Raw genomic sequence first — 26042 nt, 5'->3', positions numbered from 1 at the left:
CTTTTACTTGGGAACTTACTCCCCGCTCTTGTGGCGGATTCCCCTTTTACCTGGGGACTTATCCCCGCTCTTGTGGCGGATTCCCCTTTTACCTGGGGACTTATCCCCGCTCCTGTGGCGGATTCCCCTTTTACCTGGGAACTTACCGGTGCACCACCCTGACCACAGAGAGTTCTGAGTCCTCGTTGGGGTTGTGGCTGAGTCCCCGTACGGGCCACCACGTGTCGCTACCGCCTTGACCAGCAAGGAAGACGCGACACCGGGCTCTTCTCTCTGCAGTTTTTTCAGGACCTTTTATTCATCTTCTGACCCCAACCCCAGGGAGAATTCCCCACAGCCTTAAGTACCCGCTGGGTAGCCAACCCTGATACGCCACGTGGGAACCACCAATAGGTTCAGGTGCACGTAAGCAAGCCAGATTCTTTGCCTTAGCCATGTAAGGAGTTGTTTACCACGAGAGCACGCCCCATCGGGAAGGCGGAGGGCGGAAGCCGGCACCATCTTCCAGGTGCGGCCTCTCACAGCTCTCTACAGTGCTCTACTTGGGAGGTCTCACCTACGTGAGTGCAACAGGTGCTGCTCCTCATAGGAAGAGTCTGTAGTCAGACCCGTTCTTCATTCTTCTTCAGAGCTGCCTTTCTCCAGCTATCACAACGCTGGCTGTTGCTCAACTCCGGGGGATTATGTAGATCTGTGTGTTCAGGGCTTCCCAGAGACTGAACTCTTTGAAGACATGGCTCATCATTGGAGTTTCAGCTCCAGGCCAGGGTGGACAACACCAAGGAAGGGAGGAGAGTCAGGCCTGGCCACCTCCGCTGCCGGGCTGCAGCAGGTGTACCAAGTTCACAGGACAGTGGACATCCCACCGGTGTTTGCTGTGTTCATGGACACGGGACAGAAGAGCCACAAAAGAGCAGCTCCTGGCCCCTAGCCTCTCAGAACACTGCAGAGAGCCAGCAGCTTCACACCAATAGCCATATGATTCATGGTGAATTTTGAGGCAGAAAAGCCAACTCTATTATAAAGAAGACCATTTCCAGCGCATTTGTTAATTGAGCCACTCAGCACTTGATTTCATTGTGCTGTTGGCACTCTTCATCGAAGGTGTTAATCACTGCCATCCTTACGAGAGACTTCCTGTGGCTGTGGGCGAGACTTGCCAGGAGCAGGTGCTTCTCCGGGGTGTTCTGGATGACATCGCTGCCCTTGCTTCTCGGTTATCCATGGGATCACAGAAAACCGACAGTGGAAGAGACCTCAGAGGCCACGTGTTCTGCAAACATTGAGCAGCTCCTGTTCTGCCCCACGCCCTGCCTCATGGTGGCAGTTCGGGGGATAGGAACATCCAAAACCCAATTTGTTTGGAATTTTCTAGAATGTAAAATTGCTCTCAAGCACATAGAATCTCCTCTCCCACCCACCATTATACTTTCCTCTTTGGAGTAAAATGAATCCCCTTCTGTCAGATTAAGCAACTGGAAAGTTCCACTGCACAGTAGGTTTTCAATGAGTGTCAGTTTCTTTTATTCTCTATTTAAAAAAAAAAACAAAAACGTGTACTGACTTTATCCATCAATAACTACCTTGGAAGTACGTAACTCAATCAGATGAAACACTATGAGAAAGTATCTTAGAAACGGTTAAGTTTTAAAGAAAGAGAATGCCACTGCTACCATTCCAGTGTGACCAAGGCTGGGATGGCTAGTGTGGGCCAATCTTGAATGCTCTGTGTCCTATGCTCTGGTTAGCTTCTCTCCATTCAGAGAGTGAGACAGCAGGGTAGGGTGGGGGAATGAGAAGGAGGAGAGGGATTGAACCTAGAGGTATAGGTATAAGTAAAAGCTGCCGGGCTGGGAAGGTGGCTCAGAGGTAGAATGCTTGCCTTGCATGCATGAGGCCCTAGGTTCGATTCCTCAGCACCACGTAAGCAGAAAAAAGCCGGAAGTGGTGCTGTGGCTCAAGTGGTAGAGCGCTAGCCTTGAGCTGAAGAGCTGAGGGATAGCGCCCAGGCCCAGAGTTCAGCCCCCACAACCAAAAAAAGAAAAAAAAAAGTAAAAGCCACAAGAAGTTTAAAAACAAAATTTCTGGAGAAGGCTAGGTATTGCTTTGCCTTCCCAGGATCTGGATCATTGAGAGACAGCTACGTTGGCTTTTAGGGGGGTCATGTGATTCATGATGTTCTAGCTCCCAGCCATGTACCTGCCCTAGCTCTTCCTTGGTTCTGCCATTTCATTTTGACTGGGGCCGAGCCAGAACCCACCGACCTCCAACTTCACAGAGGCGTCTTCCTGAGCTGGGGTTTAGACCTCCAGGTTCCACTCCAGTCACCAGTTCTTGATTGTGTCCAGTGGCAGCCAGATCTCCTGACTGACATATAGCAAATGCCCAGAAAACGTGAGATGAATGAATGCGTGCATTCATTCAGGGTATAAAGAAACCATAAAGGTTTCAATGGCCAAAGATACCACACAGACTTGTGCCATGTCATCATATTCATAGGTTCTCTTTAAAAATGTATCTGTTAGCCTTAAGCTGGAAACACTCCATTGAAAAAAGACAAGGGCTTCAGTTTTCATTCATTGATCATGACTAATAACTGTAAGCTAGTCTTCGTACTGTAGAAATTACTGAAAAGAACATTCCTGTAGTCCCTGAACTGAAGACAGCAGAGTAAGGGCGAGGCAGAGAGAAGAACTGGGATGCAGCTTTCGCAGCTGTCTTCCTGAGATACCACACCAGTGAACGGAACTGGTATTGCCCATTTCCAAAACCAGATCCATGGTCCCGCCACTGCTGAAGGAATCAGAAAAAGAATAAATCTTGCTCATTTTACAAGGAGGTACTATGTTATTTGTCAACATTTTTGCTTTCTGGGGGATCTTATTTTAGACTAACAGTCTGAAATTGCCCCTTATTTTGGTTGTATATCTCCCTCAGCAAGAGGTATGCTGGAAAAACAAACCAAATAGAACAGGGCAGAAGCACACTGGCTTTGCCAGCAGAAGGTTTCAAGGAGTAATATGTCTGATTCCGTATTTACATTTCCACTCTGGGCTGTTTTCCTGCAGGTGATCATAAACAGCACAATCACACCGAATATGACTTTCACCAAAACGTCACAGAAGTTTGGGCAGTGGGCGGACAGCAGAGCCAACACAGTGTTTGGTTTGGGGTTTTCCTCTGAGCAGCAGCTGACAAAGGTATGTGGTGCTTCCCGAGGGACAGGAGGCGCGGTGTGGCGTTCGACTCTCCTTCAGGACTTGCCCCTGGCGGGTAGAGCCATTCTCAGTGAGCAGGATTCCTTCTTGGTTGCCCATCACACCCCTCTGGCCATGCAGGTCCCTTGGAAAAGGGGCAGTTGGTTGAGGAAGGGAAACTGATTCCTAACAAGTGCTACTAGGCCAGTTCTTCTGGTCCTCCTTGCCAGCCAGCCACTGCTTTGTGTGTCCCATAGGGCCAGCGAGCGCAGGGAGGGCTGCCTTGTTTATCGGGTCCTGTCAGCTGGATTTTGAGGACCACGTCCTGTGAGAGGACAGCTGTTGGAGGGTCGCTACTGAAATCTCCTTCTAAAGTCATGCTAGGTTTCTGGACTTTATCCTATGACCTGAGAAGTTAAAAGCCCAGCAGGAAAGGGGTCAGATTTGCATCTTAGGTAGATATTTTTCCCTGGCAACAAGTCAGATTCGACTGTTTTACTTCAAGGCAGAGCTCATTAAGGGTTGAGTACAAACTGGAAAGATTTTACAAAGGTTGACAAGCTAAGTCGGCGGAGCTTGGTAAGTAAAGAGGGAGGAGGAGCCTCTGGTGTGCGGATGGGTAGTGCTGGTGATACCCAAGAGGAGCAGGTACTGGGAGAGCAGAGTCTGCACACGGGGGAAGCAAGTGTGATGGTCAGCGGAAGGAGTCAGAGAGACACGGCCTGTGTCTGAGCGTGTTGGAGGTCACATGCTTCCCCCTGAAGAGTGTCCCTGTCCCCACACAGCACCCTCACCCCCCAACTGCTGGAGGAGCTCCTGAGCCCTTGCTGAGCCAAATCCATACATGCTCCTGATCCGTTTCTGAACCAGATGTTCTTCCTGGAGGTCTGGAAAGATTCCCTCTATCGACAGCGGCATCAAAGTAATAGGAAGGGCCAGGGCTGGGAAGGTGGCTCAGTGGTATAGCGCTTGCCTTGCATGCATGAGGCCCTGGGTTCAATTCCTCAGCTCCACATAAGCAAAAAAAAAGGAAGTGGTGCTGTGGCTCAAGTGGTAGTGTGCTAGCCTTGAGCCTGAAGAGCTGAGGGACAGCGCCCAGGCCCAGAGTTCAGGCCCCACAACCAACAAAAAAAAAAAAGGAGGAGGAGGAGGAGGAGGAGGAGGAAGAGGAAGAGGAAAAAGAAAAAGAAAAAGTAATAGGAAGGGTGGAAGGGTGAAGTGGAAGAGCTTTGGTGAACAGAATTAAAAAGAGAACTCTAGATACAAACCAGGACAAGTTGCTAAAAGTCCAATTCTTTGTGAGACCTGGAGCTGCACCTGCCTCCAAGGGCTGCCACTTCTGATTTTTCCCAAATGAAAATGTCCTATCATTAAGGAGTGTCCGTCTTCCTGAGTCACAGAGTCCCAGCAGCCGGAGACTGTGCTTTTTGACTGTGACTCCAGTGTCACAGAGACTTCTCAAGGTCCTAGATGTCTCCTTTGTCCAAAATATTTCAGATCAACTCTTCCCCTTTTTCTGAAGGGAGTGATTAAACACACACTGACACAGGGATAAATTACTGTGAATTGAGGTTGGCGGTCTCGACAAGTGGCAATTACCTACCACAGAAAGAGCTGGGGCCTAACGGGTTCCCAAGGTGCGGATGAGGGACAGCAGTGGCTGAGTATTCCTGACTTCCCAGAGCCACCACCCACAGACCTACAGAGGGAGGCAGTCATCGAGTGCTCTAGGCTGGAGAAAAACCCCAGTGTGGGTATTTTCATTTAAAAACACTTTATATGTACTTCTTTCTGTAACCCCTACAAAGAAAATAGATGCCTTGGTCCCAACAGCTCTTATTACAAGGACCACTTCACAATCGCAGACAAAAACGTAGTGCAGGAAAAATTTGTTCTTCCAACTGTTTCCCAAAAATAGCAGGAGCTTACATTCCCAGAAGTGAACCAAGACTCACTTGCCTGCCACTGGGGAAGACAAACTACCTCAGCCCAGTGAAGAGTGTTGTGAAGGAACTTCTGCTCTGATCAAAGGAATCATTTATGAAGAGAGACCAAAGGAGGGAGATAGAAATATAAGAATGAGCTGGTTATTGATGTTATTTTCCTTGCATCTGGTCCCAAGTGTCACTGTTCTAAGTATGTCTTCATCCCTTTCATCACTGACAAGAGGAAACAGTCCTCCATCGATGAAGAGCAGTATAGGCTGGCCTACCAAGTCCTCTGTGACTGGTCCATCTCAACCCTGACGCATGTGCAATTTCTCTGGAGCTCAGTTTCCCCTTATGTTCACTTCAGTAACTCAGTGTAGTTGTAAGACCATGGCCCAATCCCCTAACTTCCCATCATCTGATTTAAGGTCTAAGTTGTGGTAGTATGTGGGGTGGAAGGAGGTGGTGTATTGGTCCTAGGACTTGGGCGGTATCCCTGAGCTGCTTTTTGCTCAAAGTTAGCTGTCAACCATTTGAGCCACAGCGCCACTTCTGGTTTTCTGATGGTATATTGGAGTTAAGAATCTCACAAAGCCAGGCACTAGTGGCTTACTCCTGTAATCCTAGCTACTCAGGAGGCTGAGATCTGAGGATCACGGTTCCAAGACAGCCCGGCAGAAAAGTCCGTGAGTCTCTTATCTCCAATAAACCACCAGAAAACTGGAAGTGGTGCTGTGGCTTAAGCAGTACAGTGCTAGCCTTGAGCTGAAGAGTGCAGGGATGGCACCCAAGCACAGAGTTCAAGCCCCATGACCGACAAAAAAAAAGAGTCTCACAAGCTTTCCAGCCCAGGCTGTCTGTGAACTGAGATCCTCAGATCTCAGGCTCCTGAGTAACTAGGATTATAGGCATGAGCCACCTGCACCAGGCTTACAGGCTAATTTTTTTTGAATGAGGGATGATATTAGTTATTTTAGTTAGAATGCCGTTAGCCACAGATTATAGAAAACCTAGTTAAAATGGGTTTATTTTGTGCAAAAGAGAAGTCCTGAGGCAGGTGGTTGCTGGTTACCCTCAGCTCCATAGTGTTTGCTCTCAAGACGCTGTTCTCAAGAGTCTGCATAGTTTTTGATTCTTTGTTGTTTTCCTGTGGTGATGGATGTCTTCTCAAGCTCTATGCATCACATCTGCATTCATAGAAAGAAGGTCTGGGACCCCTGTGCCAGGCTTCCAAAATCCCAGTCTCAGCCAAGTTCCTAGCCCCCTCTTCCAAAAAAGTAAGTCACTAAGAAGAGTAGGTTGCCATAGTCAGCTTGGACCAACATCTACTTCCTGTTCATACAGATTTGAGATTCTGTTAAGCTAAAAGAAAAGAAAAAATAATTTTTTAGTAGGTAAATAGTATGTTTGGCACAGGTCTTCAAAGGTCGATACTGAAAAGAAGCCACATAAAATCAATAGTGATGATGTTGAATATGGCTTTGAATAAAAATCTATTACCACTAAAAACTGCAGACAGAAAATGACATGAATAAATGAAAGCACAGGAATTTGCTGCTATATTTCAGAAGCTTTGTGATTTAAGTATCTTTTGATCCATGGGTTTCACTGCTCTTTTTTGGTAGTGGTCGTCATCGTGGGGCTTGAACTCAGGGCCTGGGTGCTGCCCCTCAGCTCTTCAGCTCAAGGCTAGTGTTCTACCACTTGAGCCACAGCACCACTTCCGGCTTTTTCTGTTTATGTGGTGCTGAGGAATCCAATCCAGAGCCTCATGCATGCGAGGCAAGCACTTTACCACTGAGCCACCTTCCTAGCCCTAGTCATTTTTTTAAAAGAAAGAAATGTGATTGAATAGAGATCTATCAGAAATATGTGATTAGTGTTTATATCTGAATAACATGACCATCAATCTTAGGAAATACTTATTTGTAAGCTACAATTCCTAAATTACTGGCACGTGTGCTATTTTATAGTAAATATGAAATACTAGAGAACTTCAGAGCTGGAGGGTTTTCATGAAGGACAGTCATTTGGTGCCTCTTGTAACTGATCTCGTTGTTCATATAGTTGGAGGCTATGAAGAGAAGCATCTCCATCATCCTCCCAAGGTTCCCTGGACCACTTCCAGTTTTCCATTATTGTAGCTAATGCTAGGATTACAACCATTATATCCAAGGCCTTTTTTTTCATATTTGCAATTATTTTCACAGAATGGTTTCCCAGAAGCAATATCAGTGAGTCAGTACATATGAATGTTTTTCTCACCCGTGATACATATTTCCAAATTGCTTCTCAGTGGGGCTGTACCAAAACACAACACTACCAAGAAGGTATTGCTAGCCCTGGAGTTTATAATTGTATTTAGCATTTGCTAATTTAGCAAGCAAAGAATGGAACCTCATTATTTTGATTTGAATTTCCAGCAAGGCTGAACTATCTTTTCTGTAAGTTGTTCAGTTGTATTCTTATTCATGAATTTTGCTATTTATCTCTTAGGATTTTTATATTTTCCTTTTCATCTTGTACAAACCCTTTCATAAAAAGAATAATAGCCATTTTTCTGTGCTCCTAACCTAGCTATAGCTGGGTTATTTTGCCTGTTATTTTTTTCCTTTCTGAATTATTGTTTTCCTTTTAAACTCAAAACCTTTAAAATTGTTTTATCGTCCTGCCTGTCACTTTTGTGATTTTATTTTTCCCAACTTTAGTAAAGTGTCCTTCCACCCTTTAAATGCTAGTTGAAGAGATGTTCAGTTCTTTGGGGGCCTGCCTTTCTTAAGATTTGATACCCTCCCCCATGCTTCCTCTTTAACCCATCAGTAACTTGCCAAACCAGTGGTTTGTGATAAACATCTAAATTCCTCTCCCCTAATTTAATAAAAGTTATATCAGTTACATGTTGAAAAGCCTTCCTCATTAAGTTATGGTTCTTCCTCTGTAATGAGCTAATTTTTGTCTTTACTGGTAGGACTCAGTTCTCATCTGTTTGTTCTGTTTGACCTTGTGTCTGTTAATAATAACACAGCTTTTAAATGAGTATTTGTTAAAATGTACTTGACAGGGCTTTTCCTATTTTGTTACTTTTAAGCTTATTTCCTGAAATGTCCTTTTTGATTCAGTCCTGTCTGCATGTCAACAAAACCCTCTACAGTAGACTTAGGAGTTCCTTTGAGGGTACGAATCTCTTTTCCTTCTCATCAGCCAGGGGACAGCAAGCCAGTCTATAGCTCCTCCACTCACTGAATAAACGCATGTCCCCCGCCCCTCCTCCAGTATCCTCCCAGGTTTGGGAGGAGGTGGGCGTCCAGAGAACTGAGTCAGAAGCACTGCCATCAGGGGGTTCAAGACATGTTGTTTTTATGGAAAGGAGGGCTTTCTCCATCCTGTCTCTGTCCCTGCGGAGCCTCAGTGAGCCTCGCCTCTAGACGGCTCTGGAGTGGTTAAATGGGTAGCACCTGGCTGCAGCAGCCACACAAAGGCTGAGCTTTTCTGCTTAGACCAGGGCTGGGCTCACTGTCTGCCTTGTGAAGACACTGGAGCCTGTGCTCACTCAGACTAGTCCTCTGCAGAGACCTCGGCGTTGTCTGCAGCCTCGCAACTGCTGCTTTTGTTGTTGTTTCTCAGCAACTACATCTTCCTCTCCTTGGCATTTGTGTTCAGATAATATATTTGCTCATTAAAATCAGCTGCCTTCTCTGTGAGTGACTGTGAACAAGGGATTGGTAGGATTGCCCTAGCATTTTAGAAGTTTGTTGATTACAGAAATATTCAGACATTTTAAATCACCTAGATTTAAGTTACTGATCCTACCATGTTGCTTCATTTCTCTTGTTGAACTACATAAAAGCAAATTATCTGATGATTAAGGCTGCAAACAAAGGCTGTTGTGTATCATAAGCTTTTAAAATCTGGAACAGTTCCTACTTCTAAAATCATGATACTTTAAGTCATGATATTGACTCATTAGAGCTACTGGATCTCTTCAGTAGAGTTGGTGGATTTTTCCATTGATTCCTTCAGTTGTGTGGCAGTATTTCCTTCATTGTGATTATATTAGCTACTGTTAACCTGTAAGGTTTTGGGTTTTTTTTTTTTTTGTCGATCATGGGGCCTGAACTCTGGGCCTGGGTGCTGTCCTCAGCTCTTCAGCTCAAGGCTAGTGCTCTACCACTTAAGCCATAGTGCCACTTCTGGCTTTTTCTGCTTATGTGGTGCTGAGGAATCAAACCCAGGACCTCATGCATGCGAGGTCCTACCACTGAGCCACCTTCCCAGCCCAAGCTGCAAGTTTTATTAATTTTTTTTTTGTTTTTTTTGGATTGTGGGGCTTGAGGTCTGGACCTAGGTACTGTCCCTGAACTCTTCAGCTCAAGGGTAGTGCTCTACTACTTGAACCACAGTGCCATTTAATTTGCTTTTTTTGTTTTTTTGCTTTGTTTTTTGTTTTGTTTTGTTTTGTTTGTTGGTCATGAACTCTGGGCCTGGGCGCTGTCCCTCAGCTCTTCATCTCAAGGCTAGCACTCTACCACTTGAGCTACAGTGCCACTTCTGGTTTTCTGGTTTATTGGAGATAAGAGTCTCACAGACTTTCGTGCCCAGGCTGGCTTTAACCGCACTCCTCAGATCTCAGCCTTCTGAGTAGCTAGAATTACAGGTATGAGCCACCGGCGCCCCGCAATTTGTTTTTAATATTTCATTATCAAACTCACATCAGTAGTTTAGAAATTTGTTTGTGTTTTCCCTTGGCCAACAGTGTATACTGGGGAAAAAAGTCCCTATATGTATTTTTTTAGATTTGTACAGTATACACAGTATATAAAATGGATGCCAAATAATTAAAATGTGTTTTGAATATTACCCATGACTAAGATTAATAAAAACCTTAGTATCTGTTGTTCCTGTTCAGTTTGCAGAGAAATTCCAGGAGGTAAAAGAAGCTGCCAAACTAGCCAGAGACAAGTCCCAGGAGAAAACTGAGACCTCAAGTAATCACTCGCAAGTAAGTCATTGTCGCTGGAACAATCGGAGTGTGATCAGTCAGTGATCGAGACCTTCATTCCTCATCACTCCTGGGAAGGAATAGGATATTTTAGCAGTAGGACATCTTGAAAGCTTTTTCCAACTATGAGTTTGTTCCCAGGGAAGAGGATTTGACATGCCTTTATGAAACTCCTGAACTTCTCAAAATGTGGTACTTATAGGACAGAAAATGGTTAATGACATTAGAGTAAATGCTCATCCTGAGCTGGAGATGTTCTGTGGCCACTGAATTTAAACGTTATCAGTGTTCCCAATAGTACTGTCTTAGCTACTGGGGTCTGGCTTTGCCAGGAAATTGAGTATTTTACTTTGGCTGAAAAGAGCTCATTTTCTCCTGGTGCTGGTGGCTCACTCCCATAATCCTAACTACTCCAGAAGCTGAGATCTGGGGCTCTCGGTTTGAAGACCCACCCGGGTCTTTGACAGCCTCCCAAATACCTGCATACCTTCTACAGCACACCTCAGCCCCACTGCACAGACTCCTGGCTATCTTCATGATATGCCCTGCCCACTCCAGCCCTTTGCTCCTGAAGTCTCCATTTTCTGGTTCAGCATACAGGCTTGTCAAGCCTTCCCTCACTACCACATATATCAACTCTGACTTTAGGAATGCTGTTTTTTTTATCTCCAATTAAAATGATTTTTTTTTTCAGTCATGAGGCTTAGGCACTGTCTCTGAGCTTTTGTGTTCACGGCTAAGGCTCTTCTCCTTGAGCCACACACAACTCCACTTCCAGCTTTTTTTTTTAGTTAATTGGAGAGGAGACTCTCATTGACTTTATTTCCCAGGCTGGCTTCAAACCTCAGTCCTCAGATCCCAGTCTCCTGAGAGGCTAGAATTACAGCCGTGAGACACCAGCACTTTTTGTTTTCTTTGCCAGTCTTGGGGCTTGAACTCTGGGCCTGGGTGCTGTCCCTGAGCCTCTTCATGTTCAAAGTTAGCACTCTACCACTTAAGCAGCAGTGCTGCTTCTGGCTTTTTCTGAGTGGTTGGTTGGAGATAAGAGTCTCATGGTGGGCTGGGAAGGTGGCTCAGTGGTAGAGCCGCTTGCCTTGCATGCTCAAGGCCCTGGGTTCGATTCCTCAGCACCACATAAGCAAAAAGAAAAAAGCCGGAAGTGGCGCTGTGGCTCAAGTGGTAGAGCACTAGCCTTGAGCTGAAGAGCTGAGGGACAGTGCCCAGGCCCAGAGTTCAGGCCCCACAACCGGACCCAAAAAAAAAAAAAAAGAGTCTCATGGACTTTCCTACACTGGGTGGCTTTGAATCATAGTCCTCAGATCATAACCTCCTGAGTAGCTAGGAAGAAAAAAAAAAAAAAAAACAGTGCCCAGCTGTTTTTTCATTAATACAAATAACACCATGAAGAACCATCTTGCCTGACTCATTTGAAGGTTTCTCCAGCATAAATGGTTGAAGTGGAAGTATAGCTTAAAGGTATTGGGTGATGAGACACCTGGTACACTTAGCCTATGGGACTTTCAGCCCCACTCCCACCAGCAGTGAGGAAGGCTCTTTCTTCCTACACCTTACCCAGAAAGCTTTGTTAATTTGACAGATGAACAAATGTATTTTATTAGCTTGTTTCTTTCACTTTATATTACTTTTCTAGTGGCATTGCTTTTATGTCTATTAAAGATATGCATTTCTTCTTTCATGTTGCTATAGTTTGAACTCAGGGCCTCAAACTTGCTAGACAGCTTTCTGAGCAACATCCCCATTCCTTTTTGCTTTAGTTACTTTTCAGACAGGGTCTCCCAGTTATGCCTGAGCCTGGCTTTGTACAACATCTTCCATACGTATTCATGTCTCTCATAAAGCTGGGATTATAGGTACACACCACATACCAGCTATATGCAGTTTTCCTTTTGTATTACCCATAGTCATTTTTCTTCTTTAAAAAAATTAAGCTGTTCACATATGGATTTCTAAGGACTTGACAATTTGTGTATGTATGGTGTGTGTGTGTGTGTGTGTGTGTGTGTGTGTGTGTGTGTGTGTGTGTGTGTGTGTGTGTGTGTGTGTGTGTGTGTGTGTGTGTGTGTGTGTGTGTGTGTGTGTGTGTGTGTGTGTGTGTGTGTGTGTGTATTCTAGTCCTGGGTTCTAGTCCTGGGGCTTGGACTCAGGGCCTGGGCGCTGTCCCTGAGCTTTTTTGCTCAGAGGTAGTTTTCTGCCACTAGTGCCACAGCTCCACTTCCAGCTTTTTAGTGTTTAATTAGAAGATGAATCTCACAGACTTTCCTGCTTGTGCTGATATCAAACTATAATCCTCAGATCTCAGCCTCCTTGAGTAGGCATGAGCCACCAGCACCCAATGATTAATTTTTTAACATGAACAATTTTGAACAAATACAAAAACTAGGCAAAACTGTATGCGAACCCCCACATGCTCATAGGTCAGCTTTAACAATTAAAAATGTATGACCAAGCTGGGCGCTGGTGGCTCACGCCTGTAATCCTAGCTACTCAGGAGGCTGAGATTTGAGGATCGCAGTTCAAAACCAGCCCGGGCAGAAAAGACTGTGAGACTCCTATCTCTAATAAACCACTAGAAAACCAGAAGTGGCGCTGTAGCTCAAGTGGTAGAGTGCTTGCCCTGAGCTGAAGAGCTGAGGGACAGCGCCCAGGCCCAGAGTTCAAGCCCCATGACCGACAAAAAAAAAAAAAATTTATGACCAATGGTTTTTAACTGTGCCTCTGCTTTGACCCCTTTCTTCATGTTCAGATGCTATCTTATTCCCATCATAAATGTTTCAGTTTGTAACTCTAAAAGATAGGGACTCTTAAAAGCTTTTCAATACAGAAAAGGTATTGGCAGTTTATTTTTAATATCTGCTATAAATATACTTCCTAGGCTTTCTTTTACTTTTGTTTTTGGCACTTTTTTTAAAATTTTTTTATTGTAAAGATACTATACAGAGGGTTACAGTTACATGAGTGAGGTAATGAGTACACTTCCTCTTGAACATTGTTACCCCCTCCATTGTTTTCCCCCTACCATCCCCTCCCTCCCTCTCTTCCCCAAGGTTCTTTTTTTTTTTTATTGTGATTAAGTGATTACTTAATTTCCAGAAATTCACAGTATGATGCTCATTTAAAGTCACAAGTTCATTCTAACTTTCCTGGAGCAAATTGTCTATCACGGTCTGTAATATATAACGGTTGTTTTTGGCACTTTTTTGCAAAGCAAAATACTAAGTCACATTTACATACCAATTCTTTTGTGGCTCTTCCCTTGCCTTTATGTTTATTGGAAGCTAAATAAGATCTTTTAAGATCTTATCCAGGACCAGATAAGGTTTCACCTCATGTTTGGCTTACTGGAGAGCACATGTTAGAGCATTCAGGCAGTGCTAAGTAGCGATGGAGATGGCACAATTCCACAGACATTCCTGTTTTCCTAATGACTATGTTAATAAGTCTCCATAGGCCCAGGATTTTTAAGTTGACTCAATATTTGTTCCTTTTCTATTCCTTTCACTATTGCTTAGGTTCTTGTGGTATTGAAGGGGACCTGATATTTCAGCTTGGAAGGTTTGTCTATAAAATTTGAGTAAAGAGCCAGTGCCAGTGCTGAGATCTGAGAATCACAGTTCAAAGCCACCCCAGGCAAGAAAGTCTGTGAGACTCTTATCTCCACTGAAACTACACCCCCAAAAGAGCTGGAAGGAGAGCTGTGGCTCACGTGGTAGGGTGCTAGCCTTGAGCAGAAAGAAGCTCAAGGACGGAAGCAACCCAGGCCCTGATCAAGCCCAGGACTGGCACTATGTATGTATGTATGTATGTATGTATGTATGTATTAGTCAAATGGCTCTGAGCAGTGGCCCCAAATGTTCTCTCTTCAGTGAAACGCACCGATTTTATAAGTGTGTGCGGACTTCTCAGGGTCTTTCCCCGCTGGTTGTGTCTCCATCCGCCTTGTGGTTAGTCTCGGCTGCATCGTAATTAGATGTGTTGGTTTGTTCACACTCATAAACAGTGTCTACTTTGCTGCCAGTGTGAGTACAAGCAGTAACATGTGCAGATAATTCATTTGGCCAGGAATCTGGGTGTGAAACCCCGTCTTGTACTCAGGCATCCAGTGTCAATGGGACTGACGATGAAAAGGCCTCTCACGCGGGCGCAGCGGACGCACACCTCAAGTCCGAGAACGACAAGCTGAAAATCGCCCTGACACAGAGGTGAGGCTGGTCTGCAGTCCAGACCCTGGGACCCCCTCTCAGGCTGAGGTGCAAAGGGTTTCATGCCTCCTGCTCACAGTCAGCATGTGTAAGGCCTGCGAGCGTGCGCGCAGGGGAGGAAGGCCTACGGGTGTGTGGGAGGGTCGAGCGTGGCAAAGCAAGGATGTGTCTTTGTAGTAGTGCTTTGCTCTGTTTTTAAGGAGACCCATTTATCATTTATTCTCTATGAAATTGAGTTTTTAAATATCAAAAAGCATATGAAAACCTATGAAATTATGAAGGATAATACAAAATCCCACAAAAGTCAATAACATTCTTATATACAAATTCATTACACAGGATATATATTTAAAGAAGACTTTTTTTATAGTATGAACTGAAATCTTAAAATAGGAATAGACTTGACAAATGTACAGAGCTATATGAAGCAAACTTTAAAATGATTTCAAACATCAATGATACATTCTTTTAAAATGTATATGATAAAATGTATTTTTTAAAGTATGCTATAAAAGTAATATATGTGTGTATGGATTACATTGTGTAGGGTGTTCCTAGGGCTTGATCTCAGGACCTTCCATTCTCAATTGACTTTTTTGCTTAAGGCAAAGTGGAGCCACAGCTCCGCTTCCAGCTTTCTGCTAGTTAATTAAAGAGAAGATTCTCATGGATATTCATAGACTTACCTGCCCAGGGTTGGCTTTGAACTATGATCCTCAGATTTCAGCCTCCTGAGTAGATAGGATTACAGGCATGAGCCACCAGCACCCAGCCCAGGCTCTCTTTTAAGTATATATTTTTAGTTCATATACGGCTGCCTGTGTTTGTGACATCTAATGTGACAAGTACCATAGAGGGGTCACAAGATTAAACTGCAGGTCTACCAGTTCAGACACAAAATGACCTTCCTTTGGGAAGTGCTAAGAAGCTGTGACAGATTGTTAGGTACCAGTGTCCCCTGTGGCGAGCTATACGTTGAACATGATTCCTGGGTTATTTTTGTTTGTTTTGTTTTGTTTTGTTGGTTGGTCGTTGGGCCTGCCTGAACTCTGGGCCTGGGCGCTGTCCCTCAGCTCTTCAGCTCAAGGCGAGCGCTCTACCACTTGAGCCACAGCGCCACTTCCAGCTTTTTCTGCTTATGTGGTGCTGAGGAATCAAACCCAGGGCCTCATGCATAAGGCAAGCGCTCCACCACTGAGCCACCTTCCCAGCCCCGGTTCCTGTTTTTAATAACAAGCTGTGCTTGTGTTTATGTCTTAGGACTACCCCACAAGTACCTTCAGACTCATTCTCCTCACCAGGCCCAGGGACTTGGCTATCTTCCTCATCTTCCTCTTTGTGGCTGAGATACTTTCTTCTTCAGACATGCCCATTTAAGAGCTATAGCTTCTAGGAGTCACACTGTCTAAATTTCCCCATCGTACAGGCAAGAAAACTGAGCCCCAGCAGTAACTCTCTGCCCAAGGTGACACAACTGAAAGCCTTCCACTGCAGATTCTTTTCAGGAATATCTTGGCCAGTACATTCTACAGTGCAGCCACCAAATGGCTGGCACCCATACCCCTGTGATCTGACCCAGGAATTCCAGAGAAGTGAGACTCTTACCCTTCAGTGACCTCTGAGCTCTGGGTCTTTGTCATTGAAAGATAAAACTGTGACCAGTTTCTTTCCCTGCTTGCCAGACAATTGAGGACTATTTTGGGATGTGTAAGTCACAGTAGGCTGCCTGAATGAAAATGTTTCACCTCTAAAAATAAATATTTTCAAATCCAAGTTTCATGAACAAGTGAGTTACAGGAACAGGCATGAAGCCACTTCCCTAAGTCAGCTTAAATCCTCAGCTCAAATTCATCAGATAATAGCATCTTACTATTTTTCCAGCCTATGATATTTGAAACTGAAAGCACACATTTTCCAATCAATGCCTAGGATCCCAAGGCCATCAGCGGAAAGATAAGACAAGTTATTCAGACATAGTTACACTTACTTTAAAGAGAAAAAAAATATTGAAAAGTCTTCAGAAAATGGACTGCCCTCAGCCAGACAGACAGACACTTTCTGATGAAAAGCCTTCAGAAAATGGACTGCCCTCAGCCAGACAGACAGACACTTTCTGATGAGCTTGTCATATGCAGCCCCAGCCGCATCAGTCCCAGTCACACTCTGCGCCTAGACGTGTGGGCTCAGAGGAGAGGGAGGAGAGCAGGTGGGAAGGGAACCGTAACTGGGCAAAACCAGAGTCCTGCTCAGTTCAGCGTCTTGCAGGAGAAGGTAGAGGTGAAGTTGCAGGTGTCCATAGACTACAGGGTGACAAGCAAGCCTTCAGCTCTCAGTGCCCAGAGCCATAGCCTCTAGGTTTATAAGTTGATCCCATAAACCTCTATGCCCAGATCTGCTCATAGGGATTGGCCCCCAGTCACTGTCTCCTGTCCCCCCAAATGCTGGCTTCAAAATCTAAATTCCTGGAGGGCTCTGAAAAGCCACAGGTTACGGCAGGGCCCTTGTCAGCCTGAAGCCAGGCTGTTTTGTGTCACATTTATTCACACTTGGGTCCTAGGTCTCCAGAGAGGTTTTCGTGGCTCTCCAGAAACACAAGGCCCTACAGGCCCCCAGCAGTTCAGAGCCCAGATCGAGGCTCACTCTAGAAAGAGAGTTCTCAGCAGTGGTCAGCAAGGTCTATACACACGCTACGGCCTGCCCTCTTAAGACGTGTCTTCGAAGGCGTTTGTTTAAGAATGTAGCCTGTCGTGATGACATGTCCACACTAAAGTGGAGCCACACTCTCTGACCAGCATCTCTGGAGGATGAAAATGTAAGCCTCCTCTGGGGTGGGCTGAGGGGTAGCAGAGCCCTGTTCCCGGTCCTGCCACTGCCATCTCTGTGGCCGAATGTCTCCCTCCCAGTGCTGCCAATGTGAAGAAGTGGGAGATCGAGCTGCAGACCCTGAGAGAGAGCAATGCCCGGCTGACCACGGCGCTGCAGGAGTCTGCAGCCAGCGTGGAGCAGTGGAAGAGACAGTTCTCCATCTGCAGAGGCGAGAATGACCAGCTCCGAAGCAAGGTGGGCCTGGCCCGGGAGGAGGCGGGGGCGGGGGCTGGCCGGGCAGTGTCCTCTCCCCTCCCTCACCCTTGCTCTCACTCGGCTCTCATCCCCACGGGCAGGAGGAAGGCTTGTTGCCTTCCCTTGGAATATCCTACCATCTCCATGCCCTTCTTACAGGAATTCAGCCATCTAAATCCCTGACTTATTGTGCCTTTACACTAACAGTTTTGTAACCCTGTTGCTAAGGAGAGCTGAATAAACTGGAGTTTGTGGCATGTCTGTGTTCTCCATGCCAGCCATGGGCTGCTTTTGTTTGCAGTGGCCTCCTCCGGGTTCCTCCAACTTCATGGTCAGGGATCCAGAGAAGTGAGAAAATAGATGCAGAGCTGGGCACCGGTGGCTCACGCCTGTCATCCTAGCCACTCAGGAGGCTAGATATGAGGATCCCGGTTCAAAGCCAGCCCAGGCATGAAAGTTGATGAGACTTATCTCCAATAATCCACCAGAAAACCAGAAGTGGTGCTGTAGCTCAAATGGTAGAGCGCTAGCCGTGAGCTGAAGAGCTGAGGGACAGCGCCCAGGCCCAGAGTTCAGGCCCCACAACCAACCACAAAAAAAGAAAATAGATACAGGGTATGGGGAAGAGCTTTCTTTCAAAAGCCTACTTCTATGCAAATCTCTTACTCCTTCCTTCTTCCCTCCCTCCCTCCCTCCCTCCCTGCCTCCCTCCCTTCCTTCCTTCTTCCCTCACTTCTTCCTTTCCTCTTTCCTACCTTCCTCCCTCCCTTCTTTCTTCCCTTCTTCCCTTCCTCTTTTCTGTCCTCCCTTCTTCCTTTCCTCCCTCCCTTCTTTCCTCCCTTCTTCCCTTCCTCTTTTCTGTCCTTCCTTCTTCCCTCCTTCTTTCACTGGGGTATGACCTCATGTCATTTTTCCAGCTGTGTTGAGTGCTGACCATCACGGGCAGCAGGCCAGCTGCTGCTTCTCATGTCTCTGTCAGAGGCCTGGCGGATCTGCCTGCCAGAGGGACTGAATGACCTGAGCTCTGGCCCTGGCCCTGCTGGTTTTAAGGAAGGCATCCTGTGCACACAGGGCAGAAGCCCCATGGGGAGCTGTGTTCATAGCCACAAAAGAACTTTTATTTTGGGGGGAGCAGAGGTTTATTGGGGGGCAGCGAGGTCTCAGTCCTCTGCCACAGCCTTCCTCATGGCGGCCAGCACGCTGCTCAGCTCCTCGCACTTCCCCTGGGCATAGATGTGCGCCCCCACCCATTTCTTGATGAACTTGAGCACCTGCTTGTTTTTGGACACCTTGAGCAGCTCCATGACATGCTGCTCATGTAGGGTAAAGCCACACACCTCACAGATCATGTCCTGCATGAACTTGGTGTGTGCTTGGTAGCGAATAGCCGTGGCTGCTGTTTTCCAATGGCTGCTGTGGCAGAAGCAAAATTTTATATTTTAAAAGAAAGCAGCAGGGTGTCAGTGGCTCACACCTGTAATCCTAGCTACTCAGAAGGCTGAGATCTGAGGATCGTGGTTAGACACCAGCCTGGACAGGAAAGTCTGTGAGACTCTTATCTCCAGTTAACTACTCAAAAAAGCTGGCAGTGGAGCTGTGGCTCAGGTGGCAGAGCACTAGCCTTGACCAAAAGAATCTCAGGGACAGTGCCAAGGCCCTGAGTTCAAACCCCAGGACCAGCAAAAAAGAAGAAAGAGAGAGAGACAGAGAGAAAGAGAGGGTAGTGAGATCTTGTTTAATGACTAAAGTAGCCCAGCTTCCTTGCCTTAATATCTGTGCTTTATTAAAGATCGATGAGCTAGAAGAACAGTGCAGTGAGATAAACAGAGAGAAGGAGAAGAATACCCAGCTGAAGAGGAGAATCGAGGAGCTGGAATCAGAACTCAGAGAGAAGGAGACAGTGAGTAACAGAGCGAACAGGATTCTCGGGGCCCTTGGGGTGACCTCCACCCATGGCAGGTGGTCTGTGGTGTGACTCTGGCCCCAACAGCTACCTGGACACCAGGTCAAGATCATGATGCATGGATACTGCACCTCTCCTCTCAGACCCAGGAGTGAGTCCAACTTCACAGAGCTGTTGGGTAATGCTTACAGTCATCAGAATTTGAGTTCTGTTATCAAATTAATGCAGCTAGAGCAACAGCTGTGATATTCTGAAATGGAGAACAGTTAATATGTCATCATATTCTGGGAGGTAGAGCAGTTAACTCCACACACAGTGGAGACCGTGGGCAAGTTACCAAACCGCTCTGGGCCTCGATTTTCCCTCTGTAAACAAGAACTACAACCTCTGGTACTCTGCAGACCTCATGTGGTCATCAAGCCCTTGGAGCCACCTGAAGTTTCAGAATAGTGCCATCACCATTCCTGTTCCTGCAGACAGGACATCTTCTAGCGGTCAGTATTTGTACAAGTTGACGGTCTTCAAGAACACATCTTTTCTCTCTTTTTTTGATGGTACTCGTGATTGAACTAGAGCTTCATGCTTTCCAGACAGGCACTCTTACTTAAGTCACACTGTCAACCCCGTTTGCCAAGGGCGGGGTCTTGTTTTATGCTCTGGCCAGGCTTGTGTTTCCCCCTGTCCCAAGGATGACAAGTGTGCCTCTCTGTTTCCAGACATTGGTTGACAAGTTGTCCCACAGACTCTTCTTCCCTGGCCAGGCTTGATACATCACACCTGATTTCCTTGTATGTTCTTTTTCAAATCTCTGTCTCCCATAGGAGTTGAAAGATCTCCGGAAACAAAGTGAAATTATACCTCAGCTCATGTCAGAGTGTGAATATGTGTCTGAGAAGTTAGAGGTAAGGGGGTGGGTACCTGCCCTGGATCAGTGAGATGTCGATTGGCATGTGACCAGTTTCTGCTCTCCCTCTCCCTTCTCACCTAAGACGGGAAAGAGTTACTTTCTAATATAAAAGGCCAGCAGTAATTGCATGCCATCCCTGCCCCTGGGGATAGCTCAACAGTGCTGGTACAAAGAAGTCCTGTGCATAATTGTAGTGTGGACAATTATCTGTTGAGTAGGCCTTCCTCTCTGGCCTTGGCTTGCTGATCCACAAAACGAGGCTTTTCAGGCCCTCCTTTGCTCCCAGGATCTCCCCACTTCAGGCTCCCGTACAAATACAATGCGTGCTTTACTGAGTTGCCCAGCACCAGGACTGTATTGGTGAATGATTCCTGGGTGCGTTTCAAGAAAATCCCAGTTTATACACACCAAATACAGCTCCGTGTGACACAGAGGCTAAGGCTCTCTAAGGACTCGCAGCTTCCTGCCTTTGGTAGCGGGAGCCTGTGTACCGCGAGCCTTGATGGGGCTGTGGGATCCAGCGCTGCAGAATGCCTGATGAGGGCGTCAGAATGCACAGACTGCCTGTTCCTCTCAGGGTGGGACTGCCGACCACTCTGGGGTGGGGCTCAATGTCTTGAGCCCGGACGCCAAAGCTTCTCTGCTGGGCCCTTGGTGATGATTCTGGGCAGGACTCTGTATTCTGTGTTCCAAAGTGGGACTTTGTCACCCACCCACTGCGTCTACCAGGCAGGATAAAGGAACCTTCTGCCACCAATGTCTGCTCCTCCCTACTGACCTAGCAGCCACAGGCTCGGGTGTTAAGGGGTCTGATTTGCCGCCCAAGGTCTTAGGTCCCTGCCCAGACCCACAGGTTTGATGGTGAATGATTGGTCTGGCTCTGGCAGGTTTCAGTGGATGGCTCTGCTCCATACTCTCCTTTTTTCCATACCCTTCTTCAAATGGTGTTCAAGGGGTCACAGCTTTGTGTGTCCATTCATATGTCCGATGCTTCTTGACCAGCTAGCCCACCCTTTCCATCCTGCTCCCGCTTGCACCTGTCCCTTCCCCCAGACGATTCACATTTCCTGTGTCCTATAGGCAGCAGAGAGAGACAATCAAAACCTGGAAGACAAAGTGCGGTCTCTAAAGACGGACATCGAGGAGAGTAAATACAGACAGCGTCACCTGAAGGGGGAGCTGAAGAGCTTCCTGGAGGTGCTGGATGGAAAGATCGACGACCTCCATGACTTCCGGAGGGGGCTCTCCAAGCTGGGAACTGACAACTAGGGTCTGGCTCCATCCATCAGACTGTGAGTCCCAAGTGTGTGTGACACTGTCAGGACCAGACATCCTCCCGTTTGCATTGTTTCTGTAAATTCAGGTGCAGTTTTTTGTGTTTCCAAACCAGTTGTGCCGTCCACCCACTCCTCTCCAGCATAGAAATCTCTTGCTTCTCTGGCCTTGTGAGGTTGTGGACAACTGGAAGACTCTGACTCAGGAATCTAGAACTAGTCTACCTTAAGCGCTCATGCAGTCAGGGCAGGGATGTTTGTATCTTCCTTCCTTAAGGGCTGTTGCAACCCTATGAATTGGAGGAAAACTTATTTTCTTATCCAAATATTAATATCCTGTGTACAACAGCCATTTTCCTTTCATTGAATAGCATCAGCTCAATCAAGGAGGGCAGCGAGACAGCCACTTCTGTCGGTAAACACTGAGGGCTCTTAAGTGACCCCTCAGCAGAGGCTCTAGGAGAAAGGAATGAGTTTCTGGTAGTTTCTGTCCTGGCAGGCACTAGCATGGCTGTGCCCAGTTCTTCTGTTTGTATGGCTGCAACAACGTTCCTCTTCTTGGTTTTCATTTCTGAACAGATACTGTGTTGTGAGAACAGCAGGTAGTGAGGGCACCTAGCACAGTGCCTGGCAGAGCCGGTGCTCAATAAATACTTGCTCAACTAAACACAGAAAGAGAAGTGTTTTCATCACACCCTCAGCAGAATTCAGAGCCCTGTTGAGTGAGTCACCATCTCCTGTGTGCTAGGACATCACCAGAAGTAGACGTGACTAGCAGTGGTCATACTCAGCTGGCTCTGGGGTAAGGTGGGTGGTAATGGGGAATATAGGGGCTGATCTGAGGCCCCCAAGAATCCTCTAAAGGTCATTTGCCCTGTGACCACCACCTTCGCACCCTGAGGGACCCAGGACACTGGCTGGCCATAGTATAGAGGCTGGTTAGGACTTAGGAGCTAGGCTGGCATGCTTGGATAGGCCTGCAAGGCAGAGGGAGTTGCTTCGCTGGGGAGCCTTGGCCTCAGTGACAGGGAAGCTCTCCCAGGTCTTCCTCTGGCTTCCCCATCCTGCTGTGGAAGGGTAGAGCCATGAACCTCTCCTGCCACCCGGAGTTTCTCTGAGGACTTTGGGTGCCACTGGTTCTGCATTGGGAGCCCGCCTTTGCAGAGGAGGACATTTCCTGTCCCTGGCCCCACATATGGCTAAATGCCTTGGGCAGGACAGAACTCTGCCCCACGCTCTCCCTATACTGAGAACCACCCAAGAGAACTTCTTCTAAAAACATCCTTGCGGGGTTTGAAGTACTTCTTGCTGAATTTGGGCTAAGGGGAGGGGAATGGGGTTCATACAGCTCTGACCCAGATCCCCAGGTGGATATCTAAGCTCTTGGCTCTCCTTATGCTGGTTGAGATGTCTCTTTGAACAAGGAAGTCTTCTTTGATAGGAAAGGAGGGAAAGCTGGCAATGTGGAGTACTGTGGAGCCCCCGCAGCTTGGGGGAGTGTTGAGTACAAAGGACATGGTCAGCCCTGTGGTCATTCCGGCTACTGCGCAGCCCCAGGGCTCTCAGGACGTCATGGCAGTTCCTGCGCCGGGGCCAGCCATGAGTCTGTCCTGTGGCCCCAGCATGGAGGAGAGGGTTGTTCCTGAGCCAGCTGGCCCATCATCTGTCAGCAGCCTGGCACTGACCTGTGGCTGCCCGGGACCCCTGGGCCCCGGGAGCCCAGACACTTCCCACGTGGCTGCCCGGGACCCCTGGACCCCAGGACTCCAGACACTTCCCACGTGGCTGCCCGGGACCCCTAGACCCCAGGACTCCAGACACTTCCCACGTGGCTGCCCGGGACCCCTGGACCCCAGGACTCCAGACACTTCCCACGTGGCTGCCCGGGACCCCTGGACCCCCGTACTCCAGATACTTCCCACCTGGCTGCCCAGGACCCCTAGACTTCAGGACCCCAGATAATTCCCACATGGCTTCCTGGGAGCACAGAACCCCAGACACTTCCCATGTGGCTGCCCAGAACCCTGGAACCCCAGACACTTCCCGCTTGGGCTCTGGTGACTGCACCTCAGGTACAGGTTGACTTACTGATGCAGAAGGAACTCTCGGCTAACTGGAGACCGCTGTAGGTGACCTGGTTGTAGGAAGACAGCTGCTGAGGACATTGTGCGTTCCCGTAGCAGTGACAGGAGAAAATGCCGCCAGTGAAGTGTAGAAAGTGCTGAAGTTTCCAGACCGTTGACCTTGTTCATCACTCACTGGAGAGTCTGCTGCAGCAGCAGGTGAGGTGCTCACAGTCCCCGCGCGGGGCCCGACTGCACGGCTGGAGGGTCCCCTCCACCAGGGCTCCCCCGGGCGGCTGGAGGGTCCCCTCCGCCAGGGCTCCCCCCGAGCGGCTGAAGGGTCCCCTCCGCCAGGGCTCCCCCCGAGCGGCTGGAGGGTCCCCTCCGCCAGGGCTCCCCCGAGCGGCTGGAGGAAGGGTCCCCTCCACCAGGGCTCCCCCGAGCGCCTGAAGGGTCCCCTCCGCCAGGGCTCCCCCGAGCGCCTGAAGGGTCCCCTCCGCCAGGGCTCCCCCCGGGCGGCTGAAGGGTCCCCTTCGCCAGGGCTCCCCCCGAGCGCCTGAAGGAAGGGTCCCCTCCGCCAGGGCTCCCCCGAGTGGCTGAAGGGTCCCCTTCGCCAGGGCTCCCCCGAGCGGCTGGAGGGTCCCCTCCTCTTGCCGGCAAGAGGAGGGGACCCGGTTCCACAGAAGCACAATACTACTCAAGCGCTGAACTTTGCATCAAGGCTCGGAACAGCTTAGACAGTCAGCGGTGGGCTGGTCCTCCCCACAGCCTCGGGCACTGACCCGCTCTGAACAGCGGACTGGGCGGGATGGATGAAGGCACTGAGTTGGCAAGCCGGTATGGCATGCCGCTTGGCCATGATGGCCAGCCTAGCTCAAGGCCAGCATCATGGCTATCACAGCCTAGTTGTGCTGCCAGAAGACAGAGAGCTAGGCCCTCACTGCGCGCTTCCAGATGTGCTGCTCTGGTTTTGACATCACAGAGGCTGGCTGCGTGGAGACCAAGGCCGTCTCTCTACTCTTTTTTTCTTTTTTCTTTTTTTTTGATTGGTCGTGGGGTTTGAACTCAGGTCTGGGCACTATCTCTCAGCTCTTTTGCTCAAGGCTAGTGCTCTACCACTTAGAAGCCACAGCACCACTTCTGGGTTTTGAATAGTTTATTGGAGATAAGAGTCTCCTAGGGACTGGCCTCAAACTGCGATCCTCAGATCTCAGCCTCCTGAGTAGCTAGAATTACAGGCGTGAGCCACCAGCACCCAGCAATCTCTGCACTCTTTTTTTTTTTTTTTTTTTTTTTGGTCAGTCGTGGGGCTTGAACTCTGGGCCTGGGCGCTGTCCCTCAGCTCTTCAGCTCAAGGCGCGCTCTACCACTTGAGCTACAGCGCCACTTCCGGTTTTCTGGTGGTTTTTTGGAGATAGGAGTCTCACGGTCTCTCCTGCCCGGAATGGCTTTGAACCGTGATCCTCAGATCTCAGCCTCCTGAGTAGCTAGGATTACAGGCGTGAGCCACCAGCACCCAGCAATCTCTGCACTCTTAAGCCATACAACTATCCCTTTTTGTCAACATACCTAAGTGGGGGCTGGAGATGAGACACCTTCCAGTGCCTAGGGATGGAAAATCACTAGTCACAGATCAGGCCCAGAGGGGAAAGAGAACCAAGTCCAGTGTGGCCCAGCAGTATCCTCTCCCCTGCGCCATCACATTAGATTGCAATCCAGTGAGTGAACCAGACAGATTGTGGTCTGACTTGCAGGATACAGAGGCAAGAGGAAGTGATATGGTCAGCATCACCAGCTCCACCCAGATCCCCTGAGCCTCCAAGCTCCAGGGTTTCTGCCTGAGCCAGGCCACTGTCCTCTTCTCCTGGAAACACTTTTCAGTTGCTCTGTTTTAGTGTGTGTCCATAGGAAAGGACCACTTACCAGGAGCCAGTCAGAATTACATTTATGTGTGTTATAAATGCTAACTTCCAGACCCAGTGTGGTAGCACACATCTGGAATCTTAGCATTCAAAAGACTAAGCAGGAGGTAATGATTTCCAGACTAGCTCTATAGTCTACAGTATGAGACCCTGTCTCAAAACACCTATCCCTCAACACAGGAAAGACAAATAGTAATACCTTTTTTTTTTTTTTTTTTTTGTCAGTTGTGGGGCTTGAACTCTGGGCCTGGGCGCTGTCCCTCAGCTCTTCAGCTCAAGGCTAGCGCTCTAACATTAGAGCCATAGTGCCACTTCTGGTTTTCTGGTGGCTTATTGGAGATAAATGTCTCACGGACTTTCCTGCCGGGGCTGGCTTTGAACCACCATCCTCAGATCTTAGCCTCCTGAGTAGCTGGGATGACAGGCGGGAGCCACGGGTGTACAGCAGTGATTCTGTTTTTTAAATGATTTTTGTGGGGATATTTCTAAGAGTGCCTATGCTTTGAGGGGCTAGTTCGGTGGTGCACAGGCTTGGTTGTAGTTAGGTGCTGGCTCTAGTGGAGGCGTAG

General features: G+C 47.9%; 1 protein-coding gene across 3 annotated transcripts in view; it reads left to right on the top strand.

Annotated features, from left to right (window-relative positions):
- Homer2 (homer scaffold protein 2) overlaps positions 1-22155 on the top strand; it is a 68154-nt gene extending 45999 nt beyond the window's left edge. For 2 of the 3 annotated variants that reach the window (XM_070043346.1, XM_070043349.1), the window contains 7 exons: positions 3069-3200; positions 10032-10124; positions 14205-14344; positions 17248-17404; positions 19194-19304; positions 20129-20209; positions 21295-22155. In XM_070043346.1, coding sequence (XP_069899447.1) covers positions 3069-3200; positions 10032-10124; positions 14205-14344; positions 17248-17404; positions 19194-19304; positions 20129-20209; positions 21295-21483 — 903 coding nt within the window. In that variant the 3' untranslated portion in view covers positions 21484-22155. The remainder of the gene's footprint in view (positions 1-3068; positions 3201-10031; positions 10125-14204; positions 14345-17247; positions 17405-19193; positions 19305-20128; positions 20210-21294) is intronic. The other variant, XM_070043347.1, reaches the window with a different exon arrangement.
- The last annotated feature ends 3887 nt before the right edge of the window (positions 22156-26042 follow it).

The sequence above is a fragment of the Dipodomys merriami genome, unplaced genomic scaffold, assembly GCF_024711535.1.
Source record: "Dipodomys merriami isolate MVZ:Mamm:240054 unplaced genomic scaffold, mDipMer1.0.p SCAF_33, whole genome shotgun sequence".
Lineage (NCBI taxonomy): Eukaryota > Metazoa > Chordata > Mammalia > Rodentia > Heteromyidae > Dipodomys > Dipodomys merriami.
The sequence above is the reverse complement of the archived record's forward strand: the minus strand, read 5'-3'. Positions and strand labels throughout refer to the sequence as shown.